This window comes from Thamnophis elegans, chromosome 16 (assembly GCF_009769535.1).
Source record: "Thamnophis elegans isolate rThaEle1 chromosome 16, rThaEle1.pri, whole genome shotgun sequence".
Lineage (NCBI taxonomy): Eukaryota > Metazoa > Chordata > Lepidosauria > Squamata > Colubridae > Thamnophis > Thamnophis elegans.
In genome coordinates, this window is record NC_045556.1 from 29,329,412 (window position 1) to 29,351,574 (window position 22,163).

The 22,163-nt window shown below is 46.9% G+C and overlaps 1 protein-coding gene across 3 annotated transcripts in view; it reads left to right on the top strand.

The window, feature by feature from the left end:
* The window catches only part of DENND1A (DENN domain containing 1A), a 257,523-nt gene that overhangs the window by 200,061 nt on the left and 35,299 nt on the right, over positions 1-22,163 (top strand). For all 3 annotated transcript variants that reach the window (XM_032232687.1, XM_032232685.1, XM_032232686.1), the window contains exons 15-19: positions 711-798; positions 2,565-2,605; positions 6,098-6,169; positions 8,536-8,592; positions 13,632-13,763. In XM_032232687.1, coding sequence (XP_032088578.1) covers positions 711-798; positions 2,565-2,605; positions 6,098-6,169; positions 8,536-8,592; positions 13,632-13,763 — 390 coding nt within the window. The remainder of the gene's footprint in view (positions 1-710; positions 799-2,564; positions 2,606-6,097; positions 6,170-8,535; positions 8,593-13,631; positions 13,764-22,163) is intronic.

Here is a 22,163-nt window from a genome sequence, read left to right on the forward strand (position 1 = left end):
CGTTGATGCATTTTTCCGTCTCTGTTTCTCTCCCTCCCTCCCTGGGTCTTCACGACAAAGGACTCGGGTCCAGAGGACCTGCTCAGAAGGACCCAAAGGTGCTTTTTCAAAAGGCAACTAGACTTCCCTTTTAAGACATTTCGCTTCTCATCCACAAAGCTTCTTCAGATCTTTAGATGGCAACTGGGCTTTTTTCTTCCTTGAAGAGGTTTCGCTTCTCATCCAAGAAGCTTCTTCAGATCTTCAGAAGGCAACTGGGCTTTGTTCTTCCTTGAAGAGGTTTCACTTCTCATCCGAGAAACTTCTTCAGATCTTCAGAAGGCAACTGGGCTTTGTTCTTCCTTGAAGAGGTTTCACTTCTCATCCGAGAAACTTCTTCAGATCTTCAGAAGGCAACTGGGCTTTGTTCTTCCTTGAAGAGGTTTTGCTTCTCATCCGAGAAGCTTCTTCAGTTCTGGCTGAAGAGTCTTCTTGGATGAGAACTGAAGAAGCTTTTCGGATGAGAAGCAAAACCTCTTCAAGGAAGGAAAAACCAAGTCCAGTTGCCTTTTGAAAAAAGCACCTTTGGGACAACCACAGCCTGGAGGACCGAGAACCTCCATAAACATCTGGCTGAGAAGAAGATACTAGATTCTCCCAGATGTCCTCTCCTCCTGGAGAAAGAGAGCAAGTGTCAGAAGATAATGCTTTTCTCCTTCTCTCCCCTCAAGTTCATTGATGGTCGCCTGGATCTTCTCAACTCTGGAGAAGGCTTCAGTGATGTCTTTGAAGAAGAAATCAACCTGGGCGAATATGCCGGTGAGGAGAAGACTAACCTTGGTTTTGAAAACAAATGAGAAACCACTTCTTTTTGTTACAGCTAGTCCTCGGGTTATAACCATTCATTTAAGTGACCGTGTGAAGTTACCACGGCCCTGAAAGGAGCGAGTTATGACCGTTTTTCAAACTTACGACCATTGCGGCATCCCAGGGTCAGCTTGGCAACTGACTCATAGTTATGACGGTCACGGTGTCCCAGGGTCACGCAATCCCCATTGGCGACCTTCTGACAAGCAAAGTCAGTGGGGTAGCCCGATTCACTTAACAACCAGATCACTAACTTATCCACTGCAGTGATTTATTTAACAACCATTGGCAAGAAAAGTGATTCACTTAATGAATGTGGCCAGGAGAGGCCAGACTCACTTAACAGTCGAGTTTCTGACTGACCCACTGCAATGACTCACTTAACGATGGAGGCAAGAAAGGTCATAAAATGGGGCAAAATTCACTGAACAAATGTCTCATTTAACAATGAAAATTTGGGGCTGAATTGTGGTCGTAAGACGAGGACTCCCTGTACCATTGTGTACTGATTCCTCTGAAAGCAGAATCAGGGTGACTCAAATTCTCAGAGCGGTGGCCAAGATAACTGGTCAACAAACAGGGTCAGATGCCTTCAGATTTATCTTCTTGCCACCGGAGGTCCCCACCATTAATTCTCCACCCAGACCAACAACGGAGTGAGTATATATATATAAATGGCTGTGTGTGTGCCTGTGTATTCCAGCATAATTCTGGAACACCTCAAGCAATTTCAACCAAACTTGGTACACAGATGACTTACTCTCTGGAGAAAAAAACTGTGGGGATAAGATACCACTAACACCCCTCGGGGGGGGGGGTCTGTTGAGATACAGGCTGTTGTGCCTTACAATGGCTTCTACTGTACCGCCATAAAATGGCTTCTCCTGTACAACACAGTGTAGTTGCCATGGTAATGGCTTCACAGTACTCTGTTAAGGGGGAAAAGCCAACAATAGAAATTAAGTTTGGTCCGGAAATTTTCCCCCTTTAAATAAATACCCGGGCAACTCCAGGTTATCAACCAATCTATCTATATATAAAAGCGAAATACCACTCGTGCATCATCACAAAATCTCCAGCACCATAAAGCTGACTAACTTCAAATTTGCCATGTATGTTCCTCTTGACTAGGTGTTCACTAAGAAAGGATTTTTCAAAATGACCACTAGAGCATAAGCATTTCCTATATTATTATTAACATGCTCTGATGCTAAGGAGTTCTACTCCCCCTCCCCACCTGAAAAGAAATCTGTTCCAAATGCAAAACACGAGCAGAGGAGAGGAGATTCAGTTGCAGTTTTTCTTAAGATACAGCCTGTTGTGCCTTAAAATGGCTTCTACTGTTCTGCCATAAAATGGCTTCTACTGTACAGTGCAGTGGAGACGCCATGGCTTCACAGTTCTCCACCAGGGGGCTTCCTGTAGGTAAGGGGGAAAATCCAACATTAGAAATTACATTTGGTCCGGACATTTCCCCCCCCCCCCCTATAAATAAATACCCGGGCAATGCCAAGTTATCAGCTAGTAACTTTAAAAAAAGATAGTTCTCTTCCTTTATTTAGAGAAGCATCTTCAGGAGGCCTCAATCTCTCTCTCCTGAATTGTTTTAAGGTTATGGGTTGGGGTAACAAGTGGCGGAACTCCATGTTGTTGATTGTGTTTGGATAAACCCTGGGAGACCCAAAAAAGTTCTCACTTCACTTCTTCTTTTGTGGCAGGGAGCGCCAAGCTTTACCATCAGTGGCTGTCCACTGTCCGGGTAAGTATCCCTTGAAAGCATCGCTGATGTTTCCTCCATCTCTTCCTTCTCCTTCCAAAAGCTGCTGTGTCCTATGCCGGAAGGAGTTGACCATCTGTTGTTGCCCGGCAGCGGCCAGCAGAGCTGGCAGCAGAGTCAGGCAGTGAGGAGGGTTGGGGAGGAACATGGGCCAGTTCTGGAGTCTGGGGAAGGCTCGGATGAGGGCTCCGTGTTGAAGGCAGAGAGGGGGCCGAGGCTGTCTGACACTTATCAGCTGCCTTCGGAGTCGGAGATCAATGGAGCAGAAGAACAGCTGGAGCCTGTTCCCAGTGTACACATGCGCAGAGCTGTCAGGAGAAAGGAACAGCTAACGAACAAGGGTAGATTTGGGAGTAAAGCCACAGGTGGAAGGTGATTGGCCCCTCCCATAGGAAATAAAAGAGGAGCAAAAGGGGAGGGGGCTTTTGCAGGAAACAATTCGCTCGTTAGTTCGTTTCAGGAGTGTGAAGATCTGTCCGTGAGTCTTAGAGACTCTGTGCCCAGCCTTTCCTTGCACAGCACCTCAATTGGAAAATGTTTACATGGCAGCTTTCAAAGATAGATAAGGTCGGTGGTTATAAATACTCCTTTGAAAGACTGTTTGCCAGGCCTTGGCTGAATGTGAATGAGAGGAATTCACATTCATTTAACAAAAGGGGTTTTGTCGGGACCAGGAATCTGCTTCGTGCTTTTGGGGGAAACCTAGCTCAGAACACCATCCTCAGTTCTGCCCCAAAACTGGGCTTCTTCCCAAGATTCAGGGCAGTATTTCTGCTCCCAAGGCTGAATATGCAGAGGTATTGTGCCTCGATAACGAATTTCTTAATATCTCACCCCATCTTGTAATCCTGGAGGGTTGGTGTTTTACATCTTCTCTATAGACATTCAGGGAAAATAATAAAAGAGAGCAGAATCCGAGTTGTTCTCTTCCAGATCCCCGAATTTGGTTTCAAACCAGCGTTTTGAACAGATGGCTGGCCATGCTTGATTATTAAGGAAGGGGAAAGGCATAAAATAAGCTCTGCTTGTCTTCTCTGATATTCTGAAAGAGTGACAGAATTTCAAGGATTGTGCCGAAAGAAAGGAAGGCTTTGATGAGAAAGAAAAGAAATGAAAGAGAGAAAGAGAGGGAGGGGAGAAAGAAAGAGAGAGAGAAAGAGAGAGAGAAAGAATGGAGGGAGGGAGAGAAAGAAAGAAAGGAAAAAGGAGAAAGAAAGAAAGAAAGAAAGAGAGAGGAAGAGAGGAAGAAAAAGAAAGGGAGGGAAAGAAAGAAAGAAAAGAAGTTAGAGGAGAGAGAAAGAAAAAATAAAGAGAGGAGAGATAAAGTGGAAGAGAAACTAAAAAGAGAGAAAGAAAAAGAGAGAAGGGAGAGAAATAAGAAAAAGGAAGGAAAGAGAAGAAAGAAAGAAAGAAAGAGGGAGAGGGGAAGAGAGGAAGAAAAAGGGAGGGAGAGAGAAAGAAAAGAAAGAGAAAAAGAGAGAGAAAGAAAAAGAAGGAAAGAAGTTAGAGGAGAGAGAGAAAGAAAAAAGAAAGAGAGAGAGGAGAGAGAAAGCGAAGCAAAAAAGAGAAAGAACAAAGAAAGAAAGAAAGAAAGAAAAAGAACGAACAGAATCTCAACCATGGAGCCACTTATAACAAGATGTTTTGGAACTGTGTTTCCAAAACGTATTATTGGAGGGAGGGAGGGAAGAAGGAAAGAATGAGAGAATAAAATAAAATAAAATGAAGGAGAAGAGAGAGTCAGTATCTCATACATAGAGCCATTTATATTAAGATATTTTGTAATTTCTCTGTTAATTGTTGGGATTGAAGGACGTGTGTTTTTGTTTTATTTTTGAAATTTTCTTATGTATGATGTAGACTGAAGATGGCATATAATTTCGTTGTGCGAGGTGCAATGACAATAAATTAAAGTAAATTGTTGATGAGTAGCAAATATACAACAAAATTAATTCTTGCTTTAAAATAATAGTTCTCCCAGTCCAGCATCATGTCTGCGTGTGTGTGTGTGGGGGGGGGGGGAATGGAGTGTCCCGTCCTTTATGCATACTAAATTTTATTTATCAAAATAATGCATTCCCCAGCCCAATACAGCTTGTCCTGCCAAATAAAAAAAGCACGAACAGGACTGCTTAAGAATTCTTTCTGAGAGGTCAGAATCTTGACAATTCCTTTGGAGGTGCCATCAGGATGCGAAGTTCAGCCTGGCTGAAATTTGCTTGGCATGCTTTCTCCCCTCATTTACAGACCTCAGAGACAGTGGAAGAGAAAGAAAGAGAGACAGAGACAGAGAGAAGAGAGAAAGAAGAGAGAGAGAAGAGAGACAGAGAAAGAGAGAAAGAGAGAGGAGGAGAAAAAGAGAGACAGAGACACAGAGAGAAAGAGAGAGAGGAGAGAGAAAGAAGAGAGAGGAGAGGAGAGACAGAGAGCGGGGAGAGAGGGGAGGAGAGAAAAAAAACCGAGAGAGAGAAAGAGAGAGAGAAAGAAAGAAAAAAAGAAAGAGTGAGGAAAAGAGACAGAGAGAGAGAGAGAAAAAGAGAGAATGAGAAAAAGAAAGAAAGAGGAAAAGAGACAGCGGGGAAAGGGAGAGAAATAGACAGAGAGAGGGGGAGAGAGAAAAGCAGATAGAAAGAGTGAGAGAAAGAGAGAGGATGAGATAGAGAAAGAAAGTGAGGAAAAGAGAGAGAGGAGAGAGAAAGAAAAGAGAGAGAGGAGAGAGAAAGAAAATAGAGAGAGGAGAGAGAAAGAATGAGGAAAAGAGAGAGACAGGAGAGAGAAAGAAAAGAGAGAGGAGAGAGAAAGAAAAGAGAGAGGAGAGAGAAAGAAAACAGAGAGAAAGAGAGAAAGAAAGAATGAGGAAAAGAGACAGAGGAGAGAGAGAAACAACAGGGAGAAAGAAAGAAAAAAGTAAAAGAGAGAACGAGATAGAAAAAGAACAAGGAAAAGAGAGTGAGAAAGAGAAAAGAGATAGAAAAAGAGAAAGAAAGAAAAAGAGAAAGAGAAAAAAAAGAGAGAGAGGTGGAAGGGCTGTCTTTTGGTTTGAATCAAAGGCTCGATTGTATTGTTAAAAACCCAACAGTGATTCTGCAGGCTAATCCAAAGATTGTGAGCTTGGAAACGAAAGCCCTGCTTTCTATTTTTATCGTGACGATTGCATACAACATGAGGCTGCCTGCATGATGAAATCCAGCACTTAATCGGAAAAGGAAGGCAAAACTGTCTGCCTTTCAGGTCAAAAAGAAATAATAATAATAATAATAATAATAATAATAATAATAATATCATCATCCCCACCCTGTCCCTTCCTTTGGAGGAATGAGACCAGGCCTAAAGGCTATTTGGTCATTGCAACAGGCCTGCAGGCGTTTCATGAGAATTCATCTGGTTCGATGTTCATAATTGTGTGTTAAACGTCCCAACCTCGGCTGCACTTCTGTGCCCTCCTGATGGCTTATTTTTCCTTCGTCCCCACAGAAAGGAAGTGGGGCCATTTTAAACACCGTGAAGACAAAGGCAAACCCTGCTATGAAGACCGTCTACAAATTTGTAAGTGCCCAGAGCGAGTCTTTGGAGTGAAGGGCTACCTCTCAGCATTGGTCATCTCTGAAAAACTATCAGCTGTAGCCCAGAGGTGGGATTCAGCCGGTTCAGACTGATTCGGGCAAACCAGTAGTGGCAACCTGCTGGTGAGCCCTTCTACCCACCCTGGCTCTAGGCCAGGGATGGCCAAACTTTTTGGCACCAAACCAGAACACGCATACATGCATGCGCATATGTGTGCACCGGAAACCCGAAGACCAACTGACCAGCGCACGCATGCCTGTTTTTTGGCAGGGGTTTTGGCCATTTTACGGGCCGTTTTCAGGCTGTTTTTTAGACTGTTTTATGGCCCCAAAACAGCTAAAAAAAACAGCCCCAAAATGGCCTAGAAAACAGCCCAAAAAGGCCCGTTTTTTTAATGCTGTTTTTCTGACCCATTTTCTGGTCGTTTTCCGGCCCGCCAAATATGGCCTGAAAATGCCCCCCAAAAACAGCCTGGAAAATGGCCTGAAATAGGGCCTGTTATTTGGCCATTGTTTTGACCGTTTTCCAGAGCCCTGGTGCCCGTGAAGACCAGCTGGCTGGCGCGTGAAAATGGCCTGGAAAAAAAAGGCCTGTTTTTTCCGGACGTTTTCCGGCCTTCCGGCACCCGCGAAGACCAGCTGGCCAAAAAACCCAGAAGAGCAGCTGGCGATGGTGCGCTTGCCCACAGAGAGAGCTGTGCATGTCATCTAGGACGTCCTATTTAGCCACATTTCCGAAACTGCGCACATACATGCAAGCCACACACATGAGCAAAGCAGGCATGTGTTCTTGGTTTTTCTTTGAAGACATTTCACTTCTCATCCGAGGAGCTTCTTGAGCTCTGACTGGATGACGGTGGGGAATGGAAGGATTGATGCTCCTTGCAGACAGCTGGTCCTTTGCATCCTTATAGAGGGTCATTGAGGCCACTTGGAGGCTTCTCGGTGTCCTCAGGGTCACCTGAGTGGTGCAAATGGGCGTGGAGCTACTGAAAGGACCGTGTTGTAGACAGGAGATAGATGATGTCGTATCCCCCCCCTTTTGTTGAGAGAGGGTGGTTCAATTTGGACATCGCTGGCTGCCTTGACCCCCTCTTTCAAACCAGTGGTCCTCTCTGTCCAAAGCGTGTCTTCAAAAGAGTGACCCTCTTGTCTTTGAAATGTGGACGGACTGCTGAATCGGGTCCTGATAGGTTTGTTCTCCTGTGTTGAGTCATGTGTTTGCGAAGTGGCTGTTTTGTTTCCCCAATGCACAGATCTGCACGTAGCTCATTGCATTGTACTGCATATTCCACCTTATTCAGTTTGTGTCTGGGTGTTTTATCCTTGGGGTGGACAAATAAATCCTTCCGTTCCCCCCCCCCCCCAAAAAAATCCAATCAGAGCTGAAGAAGCTTCTTGGATGGTGTGAACCGGCTGAATCCCACCACCACCTGTAGCTTCAAGGCAGGCCCGTCTTCATTTCCAAAGTTTACTAAACGACCAGTTGTTTAAACTACCTGTATTTAACTTTGTAGTTGACACTTTTGCAAGATTTCAATACGACTTAGGGAGAAGCGTGCCCCACAGCCCTCTTGAGTTCCATTTTTACTAGCAGAGGGTGTCAGGAGGCCGTTGTGGCTGAAAATGGAGCTCAGGAACCCGTTTTCCCTGGCTGAGAGCTCGGGTCACCACAGGCGTCCCCAATATGAGTGGCGTCAAGCTGGCCACGCCCCCAGCCCAGCCCCCTGAGGTCAAATGCAACCCTGATGAGGCCCTCAATGAAATCGAGTTTGACACCCCTTCATGTCTATCAGCCCTGAGCTTCTTCTGGCCTCCTTCCTCGCGTGGTGCCTGCAAAGCTTTGATGAAAGGACTTGTGGGCACCGCCTGCCCTCTGCATGGCTGGTCCTTTTGGTGGGAACCCTCAGGGAACCCCAAAATCTGGTGTCTCCCGCTTGGTCTGAGCTCCAGACATTTCTCTTCCACAGCAGGCCAGGCAGATGTAGAAGCTGGACTGTCCCTCAGTCCCTCCAGCCGAGAGCACGCAGCAGAGATAAAAAATAATTAGGGGATAAAATAAGAACCTCTCGCTTTAAAACCAGGATGTTCTCCCACCAACAGAAATCTCTTCCTCTCATTAAAGATTGTTTTTTTAACCTCTTGTCTCCTTATTTGTTTTTATGCCCATTATGATGCCCACGATGGTCCATTCTCCACCTCCCACTCCCAGTCTCAGTAATCAGAGAAGGTGGACCTGGGTGGGCTGTGCAAAGCCCCTTGTCTCGGGAGCCAAATAGGGGTTTCTCTCTTAAACTAACAGCCCCTCTTCTCTCTCTCTCTCCCTCTCCCTCTCTCTCTCATATGCAGGCAAAAGATCATGCAAAAATGGGAATAAGGGAGGTGAAAATTCGCTTGAAGCAAAAGGTACTTGAAGTATGTATTTAGGGGTAGGGTGGGGTGGGGGAAACAGAAAGAAAAACAGAAGAAATGCTCGGCCGGGAAGAGGGGTGGGGGGAAGAAAAGAAAGAAAAAAGGCATTACGGATCAATAGAGAGCCGTTTGGTGCTGTGTTGTTAACACACTTCAAAATGCATTACCAGCTGTCCCGGATTTTTCCCCCCACTGTTATAAATATTCACAGACAAAAAGCAAATACATTAAGGCCTGACACGGAATGGCTGTTCCTTCGCTCCCCGCCTCCCCCCACCACCCCCCAAAAATGGGGACACGGCCAAGAGAATGGAGGCTGCCCACTTGAGGCCTGCAAGGGTGCCATCTTTCCTGTGAGCAAGCCTAAAAGTGTGTGGTTGCGGTGTGTGTTCAGTGGTCCTGAGCCAAAAGAAACACGCAGCACGCATGCTTCCTCCCCAGATTTAAGCATGTGCCCGTTCTTTGCGCTTTCTGGCGCATGCTGATCTGACAGCCCAAATGATTGTGGGGGGGAAGGTCGCCTTACACTTTGGAGAGCTTTATTCCCACCTGAAAATAAGTGATGGATCCTAAAGAAGATAACAGAATAAAGGTTGGAATAGAATAAGCGTTGGAAGGGACCTTGGAGGTCTTCTAGTCCAACCCCTTGCTTAGGCAGAAAACCCTACACCGCTTCAGACAAATGGCTATCCAACATCTTCTTAAAAACATCCAGTATTGGAGCATTTACAACTTCTGGAGGCATGTTGTTCCACTGATTAATTGTTCTCACTGTCAGGAAATTTCTCCATGATTCTAAGTTGCTTCTCTCCTTGATTAATTTCCACCCATTGCTTCTTTTCCTGCCCTCAGGTGCCTTGGAGAATAGTTTGACTCCCTCTTCTATATGGCAGCCCTTGAGATATTGGAAGACTGCTATCATGTCTCCCCTAGTCCTTCTTTTCATTAAGCTAGACATGCCCAGTTCCTGCAGACGTTCTTCATATGTTATCTCCAGCTTCAAGTTCTTGGCTTTGACCGGGTGGAAGAGGGGAAAAGCAGAAGACAAGGGAGCAAAGGAGAGTGAGGCGCTGAAGAACATCTGGTGAAGTTCCCAACGAGGGTCCTGCTGGGTTGAGGAGCCATTTTGAACAACTGTTGAAGCAGTTATGGAAAACACTCTTCTAGATCAGACAATGAAAAGACATTGGGTGAACGTTTGAAGAAAGCGTCGAAGAAAAAGCATCCTTCTCCAACTCCTTGTTTTCCTTCCATTCCTAGTCTTCTCCTCTCTTTCATCCTGTCAAAGCCAACGTGGTCAAGGCATCATCTTGGACCTTGAGATCTTCCACAGATGTTCTCCAGGAGCAAACTTCTGTTTCCTAGGACCACCTTCGAGGCCCAAGCTAGTGACATCTCCATTGCTAACCAGTTCCCACTTCTCTTCCGGAGATACAATTCCAGATTTTAACCCTCAATTACACGGGAAAGGGAGGGAATTCAACCAGCAGGAAAGAGAGTGGGAATAAGACGAGAGCTTCCCTTCTTCGCTCCGAGACTGGCTGGTGTCCCTCCGTCTTCTGGCTGACTTAATTTGAGGATCTAACCAAGCCCACTGCCACTCTCCATTTCTTAACATTAGCACGAAAAATGTCCCGCTTTTTAGGAGAATGGCTAAATCTTACATTTCACCTTTGATGTTCCAGTTGCCAAATAGGAGTGACAGCAGCGGGAGAAATTTTAAAATGCACCAAAGACGAGGGAAGGCCATTGTTCTTTGGCTGCGCATTGCAATGGTGACCCCTCGGAGATAATCAAGAGTCTCTCTTTGCCCTCGGTTTGCTCCAACGTTGGCTTTGAATTGCAAATAAGAGATGCTGGCTTGAATTCTGCAAAGGTCAGCCTGGTGTCTCGGAGGTCCTTTCTCTAATACGATCGTGGAAGATTAAATGGCGCTCCCTCCCGATCCCTGTCTTCATTTGTGGGATGGGACGTTGAAAGCATCCGCGGCTTCCTTCCAGCCATCTGCAAATGGACAGCTAACAGAGTGCAGTGCCGTTTCTTGGTTTTGTGGGTCAAAGGAAACGACCCATTCCCAGCATGGCTGTTCTGACTCAGGCTTCCTTGAAAAGCAAGAAGCAGATTCTTGGTCCCAACAAAACCCCTTTTATTTACACGACTGTGAATTCCTTTCATTCACAGTCTGCAACGCTATCAAACAGTCTTTCAAAGGAGTGTTTATCCACGCGCACTTTATCTCGCTCGGAGAGCTGCCAGATAACTAGCTTCCAAACACAGGGCAAAGCAAAACTTGGCACAGAGTCTCTGAGAATCACGAACAGAACTTTCTGGACCAAATGAACGAATTGTTTCCTGCAAAAGTCCACTCCCTGTTCGTTCCCCTTTTGTTTCCTCTAGGAGGGGCCAATCGCCTCCAAGGTGTGGTTTTACTCCCAAGTCGACCTTGCTTTTTTAGTTGTTCTTGTCCTCTGGCAGTTCTGCGCATGCGCACACTGGGAACAGGCTCCAGCTGTTCTGCCTCACTGCTGTCTGACTCCCTCTCTGCCTCCAACGAGAGAGCCCTCATCTGAGCTTTCCTCACCCCTCAGGACTGGCCCATGTTCCTCCCCAACCTCCTCACTGTCCGACTCTGCTGCCAGCTCCGCAGGCCACCGGCGGGCCACAACAATTGCCTCTGTTGAACCCTCAGCTCCGTAGAATTGGCCAGGTCAACGGCAAGAACAGAAGGACAGCATGACCCCCTCCCCTTCCAGATGGTTGCATTTTTGCGGCCACCTGCAAACAAGCTTTTGACCTACTTCCCATGTTCAACGATGGTCTTGGAGGTATCTCCCAAGGGGTTTCAGCACCGACGTGGTCCTCCTTTATCAACTTTTTTGCTGTTGTTCTAACTAGATATGGTCTCCAACTTTGTCACAAAGAACGGTTGCAGGAATTGGGGTATGGATAGTCTAGTGAAGAGAAGGACCAGGGGAGACCTGATAGAAGTCTTCCAATATCTCAGGGGCTGCCCCAAAGAAGAGGGAGTCAAGCTATTCTCCAAAGCACCTCAGGCAGGACAAGAAGCAATGGGTGGAAACTCATCAAGGAGAGAAGCAACTTAGAACCGAGGAGAAATTTCCTGACAAGTTAGAACAATTAATCAGTGGCACTTGCCTCCAGAAGTTGTGAATGCTCCAACACTGGAAGTTTCTAAGATGTTGTTGGATAACTATTTGTCTGAAGTGGTGTAGGGTTTCCTGCCTGAGCAGGGGGTTGGACTAGAAGACCTCCAAGGTCCCTTCCAACTCTGTTATTCTATTCTAGTCCCCCCTTTGTCTGGGCCCTTCTCTGAGTTAGCCAAGTTCTACAAAGACAAGATTATATCCAGTTTATATGAAGTCCCTTCCCGCATGGGGAGTCTTCTTTTCTTTTAAATTTTTTTTACAGGTCCTTCATTTTTCTGTGGCACATTTTTTCTTCTTCTTGTGGAAAACCTTGGCTTTCTATGCTTTTTTTTTTCTTTCTGTCTTGCACAAGGTCCGTCCATGCTTTGTTATGTTGGACCAAGGGGTTTAGGTCATCCTGTGCTCCCCAAAGAATGCTTTCTAATTGGCTATCGGCTTACCGGCCTCATTAGAGTATTTAAACCAGGGGAGAACTTGAGGGGCAGGTCAGAGGTCAGCCATCAAAGCAGCCCGGCCTCGAGGTCACATGTCTCTATATTTACCAGGCATTAGTGCCTCGACATTTGTCACAAAGAAGTTTAAGGCTGAAGTTTCCTGCACAGCTGGCTTCATTGCACGGAGGACAGCTGAAGCCTTTTCATTAGTTCTAATCTTGGAAGACATTGTGTGGAACATCTCTGTCCTTAACTTGCCTGAATTCTCGCCTGGTTCGTTATACGTGTTCCCTCGGTCCTGTGCTCAAGCCACGGGCTCTCGTAGACCCACCTGGCTTTTCACCGACTGGTTAATTACCTATACACAAGAATTACACGCTTCGGGGAAATTGTAGAAAGTGCAATGAGCAACCTGAATAGAGTGTCAGCGTTCCAAATATCATGCAGGATTAAATCAGAGTCCAAGGCAGAGTCATCCTTAAAGTTCCAATTTAATAAAACAGACATATTGGCATCATGCTATGAAATCCCAATTCTAAAACTTCCTGGGATTCAACCCAGTTTAAAGTTCATGATCTTGTCCCCACACCCACAAATCCATCGCATGGTCCAATCCTCTTCTTCCTTACTAGGACTCCACCCAGCTTCTTCCGGTCAACTGCAAAGGTGCGGAGACAAAGAATAACCTTGAACTTCTAGAAAGGATTTGTTTATTTTGAAAACAGCACATTCTACCCCTTGCTATTCCCCACTCTTCATGAGAGTGTGGCAGGCCAAAGATTCTTAAAGGAACCGCTGCAGGCCTGACATAGAGTCCTCACCCTCAGAATCTGTTGTGGCTCACCAGCAGATTCGGACAGCAGGGAGATTGGGGAGGAAGATGGGCCAGTCCTGGAGTTTGGGAAAGGCTCTGAGGAGGGCTCTGTGTCAGAGGCAGAGAGGGGGCCAGGGCCGTCTGACAGTTATCAACTGCCTTCAGAGTCAGGCATCAGTGAGGCAGAAGAACAGCTGGGGCCTGTTCCCAGTGTGCGCATGCGCAGAGCTGCCAGACAAAGGGAACAGCTAAAGAGCAGGGGTCAACTTGGGAGGAAGGCCACAGGTGGACGGTGAATGGCTCCTCCCAGAGGAAATAAAAGAGGAGCGAAAGGGGAGTGGAGTTTGCAGGAGGTAATTAGTTCATTTCATTGGTTGGTGACTCTCCAAGACTCCTTGCCAGGTTCTGCAGAGATCGGCCTGGCAGCTCTCCAAGCCAGATAAGGTCTGTGACCATAAATCCTCCCTTGAAAGACTTTGCTGGATGTGAAGGAGCAGAATTCACAGCAAATTAATAAAAAGGGTTTTTGTTGCGACAAAGAGTTTGCTTCGTGCTCTCAGGAAGCCTCGGTCAGAACAGAATGAAAGGTGGTGTAATTCTATTTATTCTTCTGGGCAGGACATCAGTGAAAATGGCTGTTCCACCATGCCAGAAGAGTCAACCTCAAGAACGACGCCCTCTCCCTTGGCTGAAAAGAGGGACCCCAAACTCCGAGATGACCGGCGACCCATCACTGTTCACTTTGGCCAGGTAAGCTGTGGAGATGACTTGTAACTTCCTGTAGTAAGACTAGTTTAAAACCTTTAAGTTGACTTTCAGATGGGTGGACTTCAACTTCCAGAATTTCCCAGGCAGTGTTAGTTGAAGTCCAGACTTCTTAAAGTCTCCAAGGTTGATAACTAGAAACACTGGTCTAGGTTACACCCCAGTGGTGGGTTTCAAAAATTGTTTGAACCTACTCTGTGGGTGTGGCCTCCTTTGTGGGAGTGGCTTGCCACCCATGTGACCGGATGGGAGTGGCTTGCTGCCCATGTGACCGGATATGAAGATGCCAACAACACTTGTCAGAACCACCTTAAATTACCTCACACACAGCACTGGCATGCATAAGAATACGATGTAAACTTGTTTTTTAAAAGGCATCTTTGGTTTGCGTTAAAACAACTTCAACATACGCAATGTTCTGATTGCACCACAAACGCAGTAGTCATCCTTACCTTTCACAGAGGCACGGAGTTTTATAATTTTTTTTTTGTTTTGTTATTTTATTTGGATTTATAGGCCGCCCTTTTCCCTGAGGGGACTCAGGGCGGCTTACAATCATTAGGGAGGGGGTGCAATTCAAAACAAACAATATGTGAACAAAATAAATAAAGTAATAAAAACACAACTTGCATTCAACATCCAACACTCGGGTGGGGCAAATATGAGCATGATAGTGTAGAATAACCATATCCAAGGACCAGTGGTGGGTTTCAAAAAATTTTGGAACCTCTTCTGTAGGTGTGGCCTGCTTTCCAGGTCCACTGGTGGAACCTCTTCTAACCGGTTCGGTAGATTTGACAAACCGGTTCTACCGAATAGGTGCGAACTGGTAGGAACCCACATCTGTTACACCCTATTGTTCTCTGGATGCTGAGGGAGGAATTCATGGAAGATCAAACACTCATAATCTGAACCTTCACAAACTGTCAGAAAGAAATGGAAAGCTTCAGCAATGGACAATGCCTGCCAATACATGGAGCAATCAGGATGTCAGAGAAATACTTCAAGAGGTGACCCAATGCTGTAATGATGATGCAATGGTAGCCATGAGTCAGCAGTTTTTTTTTATTGTTATCACTTTAAGAGTCTCTATTATAAGAGAGGCCCTGTTGAGGCATATCTCACTCTCTGTGTGTTCTTCCTTGCTGTAGCTGCTGATTGTTTGGCCTTTGCCTAGTATATGTATGTATATTCTTTTGTATAGATAAACCACTATTCATTCTTATAAACCTCTGTTTGATGTTATTGCTCCTGGATTGTCTCACATAGTCACACTGCATACACTCTGACTGAGCTATGGACCCAGTCCAGGGAGAAGGCCAGAGTGACTAGAGAAACCAGAGAGAGGAGAAACCCATTGAGAGCTTGCTCCAGAGTCAAAGGGGTTGTGCATCGTGGTTTGTTAGTGGTCAGTGCTTGTAACGGAAACAAGCAACAACGCTTCCGTCAGCATAATGAGAGGAAACCACCGTATTTTTCGGACTATAAGATGCACCGAGTATAAGATGCACCATGATTTTTAAATTTTAAAAAAGATTTTTGCATTCTGCAGGCCTCCCAAACCTTCTGCATGCATCGTTTTTTGCAAAAAAAAGGGCACGCAGAGCTTTGGGAGGCTTGTAGAGTGCTCCGGGGGGGGGGGAGCAAAAACGAGCAAAAATGAGCCTTTTTTGTAAAAAAAAAGAAAGGGGGGGCATGCAGAGGCTTTTGGAGGCTTATAGAATGTTCCTGGGGGCTGGGGGCACAAAACCGGCCCATTTTTTGCTCGTTTTTGTCCAGCCCCCAGGAGCATTTTGCAAGCCTCCCAAACCCTCTGCACCTCCATTTTTACAAAGGGGACGTGTTTTCGGTAGGCCAAAAAATGCTGCATTCAGTGTATAAGACGCACCCAGATTTCCACCCTCTTTTGGGGGGGGAGGGTGCGTTTTATACTCCGATAAATACGGTACCTCTCCTGGAGTATAAAGATGGACATGTACCTGCGAAGGGATGAGTTGTGTAATTATTAATCCACCATCAGTCCTGAATGATGGGGACCAGGGAAGAAATGAAAAAGCATTAGCCAGCATAATTCTGGCTTTGGAGGACTGGGGGCATTGCACAGTGTGTATGTTAGAGGGGCTGTGTGCAGTAAAATGTTGCTGACAAGGAGACTGTATAAAGCACAACGGAAGCTGGGCGGGGAGGAGCATGGTTCTGCAGGCTATGAGAGAGACAAAATTATGTTTGATGTTACGGCTCCCGGGTTGTCTCACATAGTCACACTATGCACACTCTGACACAGGAGTTCTAGCAGGTGCCAGTCTGAAGTTTGGGGGTATATCTAGTCCATGAGATATTTCCAACAGTCGTTTTGCATCTTTGAGGGAGCCACCTCCCCTCCTGCTGAAGAAAATATCACCCAATCTTGGCTCCTCCTGTTGTGGCCCGCCAGCAGCCAGTGGAGCTGATGGCAGACTAAGACATTGAGGAGGATTGGGGAGGAACCTGGGCCAGTCCTGGAGTCTGGGGAAGGCTCGGATGAGGGCTCTGTGTCAGAAGCTGAGAGGGGGCCAGGGCTGTCCGACAGTTATCAGCTGCCTTCGGAGTCAGAGATCAGTGGGGCAGAAGAACAGCTGGAGCGTGTTCCCAGTGTGCGCATGCGCAGGGCTGCCAGGAGAAGGGAACAGCTAAGGAACAAGGGCCGACTCGGGAGTAAAGCCACAGGTGGACAGTGAATGGCGAAGAAAGGGGAGCGAAAGGGGAGTGGAGTTTGCAGGAGACAATTAGTTCAATTCATTGGGTTGAAGATCTGTTCCTGAGTTCTTGCCAAGGAATTGCTGCTACAGCGTGGCGTTTGGAAGATATCAGCCTGGCAGCTCTCCAAGCCTGATAAGGTCTGTGATTGTCAATTCACCCTTGAAAAGACTTTGCTGGAAGTGAATGAGAGGAATTCACATTTGCTTAAAACAAAGGGGTTTTGTCGGGAGAAAGAGTCTGCTTCGTGATCTGGAGAAGCCTAGTTCAGAATACTCCCATCCTTCTACCTCGGTTTCAACTGTCTTTCGTTCAGTCCTGGTGCCAGCCAGCCACCAGTATCTTAGGATAATCAGCACCGCAGCACCCTTTGAAGAGAAAAAAAATCAACCAACGGGGGTGGGGGTGGAAAATCAATTAGTGGCTCTTTAATAGCAGGCTTCATATTTCGGTATTGACTCTTGTGGGTAACAAGCTGGTTTGGTTTTATGATGTTCTCTGATATACCGTTTGTGAAAACCAGCCAGGATGAAGCGACTTGTCATTTGTTGTTAGTTGCGAAGTTGTGTCCAACCCATCGCGACCCCATGGACCACATTCCTCCAGGGCTTCCTGTCCTCTACCATCCTCTGGAGTCCATTTAATCTCATGCTGACTGCTTTGCTAACTCCATCCAGCCACCTCCTTCTTTGCCGGCCCCTCCTCCTCCTCCTCCTCCTCCTCCTCCTTCTTCTCCTCCTCCTCTTCCTCCTCCTCCTCCTTCCCCATTCTCCCCTCCTCCTCCCCTTCTCTTTTCTCCTCTTCTCCACTATTCCTTCTCCCCCTCTTTCTCTCTTCACATTCTTGATTGTTGTTGTTGTTAGTTGTGAAGTGGTGTCTGACCCATCGCGACCCCATGGACAACATTCCTCCAGGCCTTCCTGTCCTCTACCATCCTCCGGCGTCCATTTAAGCTCATGCTGGCTGCTTCGGTGACTCCATCCAGCCACCTCCTTCTCTGCCGTCCCCTTCTTCTTCTTTTGCCCTCCATCTTTCCCAGCATGAGGCTCTTCTCCAGGGAGTCCTTCCTTCTCCTTAGGTGGCCAAAGTCTTTGAGTTTCCTCTTCAGGATCTGGCCTTCTAAAGAGCACCCAGGGTTGATCACCTCTAGGACTAGCTCTATTCTGATTGATTGACTGACTGACTGACTGACTGACTGATTGATTGATTGATTGATTGATTGACCGACCGGTTGGATGGCCTTGCAGTCCAAGAGACTCGCAGGAGTCTTTTCCAGCACCAGAGCTCAAAGGCCTCCATGCTTTGGTGCTCAGCTTTTCTTATCATTACAAATAATGGATTTAACTTTGCAAGCTTTTTGGGATCAAGGGGGAGAGAGAGATGTCATTGGTAATTTTGCCGGCCTCGATGGCAGTCTTCGTCAGGTGACCCTTGGCTCAGTGGAGTGGCAACATTGAAAGGTTGGAAGTGATTAAAGGATTGCTTTCTTGGCAAGGAGATAAGAAGTGACTCAAGTGATCCAGGGTGACATTGGCAGGTTTGGTAACATTTGGAAATATTCCTGGGTCTTCAGGCCTGCCACGTTTTCCTACTGTGGGAAACTGGGATAGGGGATATATAGTCATAATAACATCCCTTAATAACGTAATAACATTCCAAGGGATGCGGTGGTTCAGTGGCTAAGATGCTGAGCTTGTCAATCAGAAAGGTTGGCAGAAGAAGGGAAGGGAAGGGAAGGGAAGGAAGAAAGGAAGAGGGAACAAAGGAAGAAGGGAGGGAGAAAGGAGTAAATGAAAAAGGAAGGAAAGGAAGAAAAGGGGGAAAGGGAAGGGAAGGAAGAGGGAGCAAGGGAATGAGGGAAGGAGGAAGGAGTAAAGAATGAAAAAAGGGAATGAAGGGAAGGATGGAAGGGAAGGGAAGGAAGAAAGGAAGAGGGAGGGAAAGTAAAAACAAGGAAGGAGTATAGAATGAAAAAAAGGAAGGCAAGGAAAGAAAGGGAAGGAAGAAAGGAAGAAAAAGTGAGGGAGGGAAAGGTAAAACAAAGAAGGAAGGAGTAAGGAATGAAAAAAGAAAAGGGAAGGGAAGGAAGAAAGGGGGGAAGGAAGAGGGAGCAAGGGAAGGAGGAAGAAAGGAAAAATAAGGAAGTATAGAATGAGAAAAGAAAAAAGAAGGAAAGGAAAGGAAGAAAGGTAGAGAAAGCGAGGGAAGGAGGGAGGATGGAAGGGAAAGGAAAAACAAGGAAGGAGTAAAGAAGGAAAAAGGAAGGAAAGGGAAAAGAAAGGAAAATTAGAAAAGGAAGGGCAGAACATGGGGAAAAAAGGAAAGGAAAGGCCCTTCTCACCCCTTCAAATGCCAAATGAAAAGAACATCAAATTACCCTTTGGGGCAGAGGTTCCGGAGAGGCCACTTCAAGAGACCAAGATGCAGAAGGAGACTCGGAGCGAATGTCTTCCTCCCCTGACCCAAACGATGCACAAAATCCAACGGCAGTCAACACTCCCCCCCCCCCCCCCCCCCAGTTTCGGCAGTGGCGGCTGCCTGCTCACAGCCCCGGCAGAGCCGGCCTTAATTGAGTTGTGCTGTCAGAGTGACAAACACATTTGCATAGAGTCTATTTATTTTGTTTGCTGAAGTCCACTGGCTGCGGTTGGGGGGAACATCCTTAATCAGCGCGCTGTAAGTCAGCCGGCAGCTCCTCGCTCCGGCTGTCTCTGTCCGAGGCGCTTTTCTTCATTAAGTGACAGATTAACTGAAGGGGACGAGCGAGCAGTGTGTGTATGTGTGTTGCCGAGCCTAACTGCAACATTTAATTTTAACTCATTAGGGGCTCACCCAACTGGAGTTGACAGTTGGTCATGGGTGTCTTCTCCCACCGGTCGCAGTCATTAATCTGCTCACAAAGAGGGCGGATGGAGCTCAACCGCCTGCTGGCTGAAGCGACAACAGCATAAACACCTTTCGGCTGTCGTCGTTCAGTTGTCGTCGTTCCCGCTCCCCGACACAACACAACATGGTTGGGAAGCTGCCTCCCGGTTTCTTCTCCCTGCATTTGCAAACAACCTTTCGACCTACGGGAGGATCAGGGATAGGATTCAGCCAGTTTGGGCAAAACGGTAGCTCCGACGATCAGCTGGGAGCGAACTGGTTCGCTGCGATGACCAGGTGGGCCAACTGCCCCGCCCCTGTGCTTTACTTACCTATATCTTCTCAGTGTTCTGACCCGACTTACTTAGAAAGCAAGAAGCAGAGCCTTGATCCCGACAAAACCCCTTTTATTTACAAATCTATGAATTCCTTTCATTCACAGTCCACAAGGCTTAGCAAACAGTCTTTCATAGGAATGTTTATCAACACGAACCTTATCTCATTTAGAGCGCTGAGAGGTAATTAATTTCCAAATGCAGGGCAAAGCGAAACTCGGCACATAGTCTCTTATAATCACCATCAGAACTTTCTACTCTTGAAACAATCGAACGAATTGTTTCCTGCAAAAGTCTCCTCCCCATTCACTCCTCTTTTGTTTCCCATGGGAGAGGCCAATCACCTCCAAGGTGTGGCTTTACTCCCAATCCCTTTTATTAAACGAATGTGAATTCCTCTCATTCACGTTCAGCCAAGGCCTGGCAAACAGTCTTTCAAAGGCGTATTTATGACCACAGACCTTATCTAGCTTGGAAAGCGGCCATGTAAATATTTTTCCAAATAAGGGGCTGTGCAAGGAAAGGCTGGGCACAGAGTCTCTGAGATTCACGAACAGATCTTCACACTCCTGAAACGAACGAAGGAACGAATTGTTTCCTGCAAAAGCCCCCTCCCCTTTCACTCCTCTTTTATTTCCTATGGGAGGGGCCAATCACCTCTGAGGTGTGGCTTTACTCCCAAGTCGACCCTGATTTCTTAGTTGTTCTTGTCTTCTGGCAGTTCTGCACATGCGCACACTGGGAACAGGCTCCAGCTGTTCCTCTGCCTCGCTGCTGTCTAGCTTCCTCTCTGCCCTCGTCTGAGCTTCCCCCAGCCCCCAGGACTGGCCCATGTTCCTCCCCAACCTCCTCACTGTCCGACTTTGCTGCCAGCCCCACTGGCCGCTGGCAGTCACAACACTCAGCTGATTTGCACTGGCAGAGCACATTGCTGTGCCTCAGCACTTTCAAAGCACGCAATCCCCGAACCGGTTGTTAAACCAGCAGGCTCCTAGTACTGGGGAGAGTCCTTGCACGTCTTGCCTTCAGAGGAGCTGCCTTGGTGGGGCGAGTTGTGGCTTTTTGCCGTGGGGGTAGAAAGAGGGGAGAGGCCCTCATTTGTGGGTCTCCCTGTTCTGCTCAGGAGGAGCCGAATTGCTTTTGTGATGCTTGTTCCTTCTTAAACACGAACCATTCAGCTGACGTTTTTCTCCTTCAGACGGTTCTCGCAATTGCTTTCTCCGGTGGCTATCAGATATGCACCTTCTCCATCCCTGTGGGTCAGTGGTGTCAAACTCGAGGCCCAGGAGTTGGATCTGGCCTGTGGGATGCTTAAATCTGGCCCATGGGGGAAGCAGCAAATGAACGGGCCATGGTGCCTCTGCTAATAAAAAGGGAGCTCGGGTGGTGGAGGGACGCATGCCCCCCCCACCAAACTCCATTTTTGCTGGCAGAGGGCTACCAAAACCAAAGGAGAAATGTTTCCCCCTTTACATTTGAGCATGCAAGAAGGGACAGGGAAGGAGAAAGGGAAAGAGGAAAGAAAAAGAAAGGAAGATGGGAAGAGAGCAAGGAAGGAAAAAGAAGGAAAGAGGGGAAGGAAGAAGAAAGGAGATTGAAGAGGGAAGGAAGGAAGGATATTATGATGAGAGGGAGGGAGGGACTTGGGAGTAAGGCCACAGGTGGACGGTGAATGGCCCTTCCCATAGGGAATAAAAGAGGAGCGAAAGGGGAGTGGAGTTTGCAGGAGGCAATTAGTTCACTTAATTGGTTCGTGACTCTCCGAGACTCCTTGCCAAGTTCTGCAGAGATCGGCCTGGCAGCTCTCCAAGCCAGATAAGGTCTGTAACCGTAAATCCTCCCTTGAAAGACTTCGCTGGATGTGAATGAGCAGAATTCACAGCCAATTCATAAAAGAGGTTTTTGTCGGGACAAGGAGTTTGCTTCATGCTCTTGGGAAGCCTGGGTCAGAACATCGATTACATTGACCAGACATGGCCAGGAATCTCGCAATAGATTCCCGCAGCTGCCAAGTTCACCTAGCTAAAAGTGTGACACCCTTTTAGAAACACACACTCGTACTTCTAGAAGGTTTCTGGGCTGCCATCGATGCCGGAAACATATTTGATATGCACGCAACAACCTGCAGGACAGACCGTCCTTCCCTGTAGGTTATCAAATGCAGCTTAGTGTTCACCTTAACGGCAGCTGCTTCGGATTGCGTCTTTGAGCTCAGGAACCAGCCCCACAAGGGGAAAGCATCGAAATGTGGACAGGGATTTTTTTTTTATTGTTCTTAAAAAAAAAAAGAAGTTAAAGTTTTTAAAACCCGGCCCAGCTTTGTGCCTTTTGCTTCCCGCGCGTCGGGTGAATTTTCTGCGTTTTTCCGCCAGAAATGTATGCCGTTAGTTCTCCGCTGACAGGGTCCTTGAGGATTTGACAGTGAAATTTTTTCCAGCCGCTGCTGCTT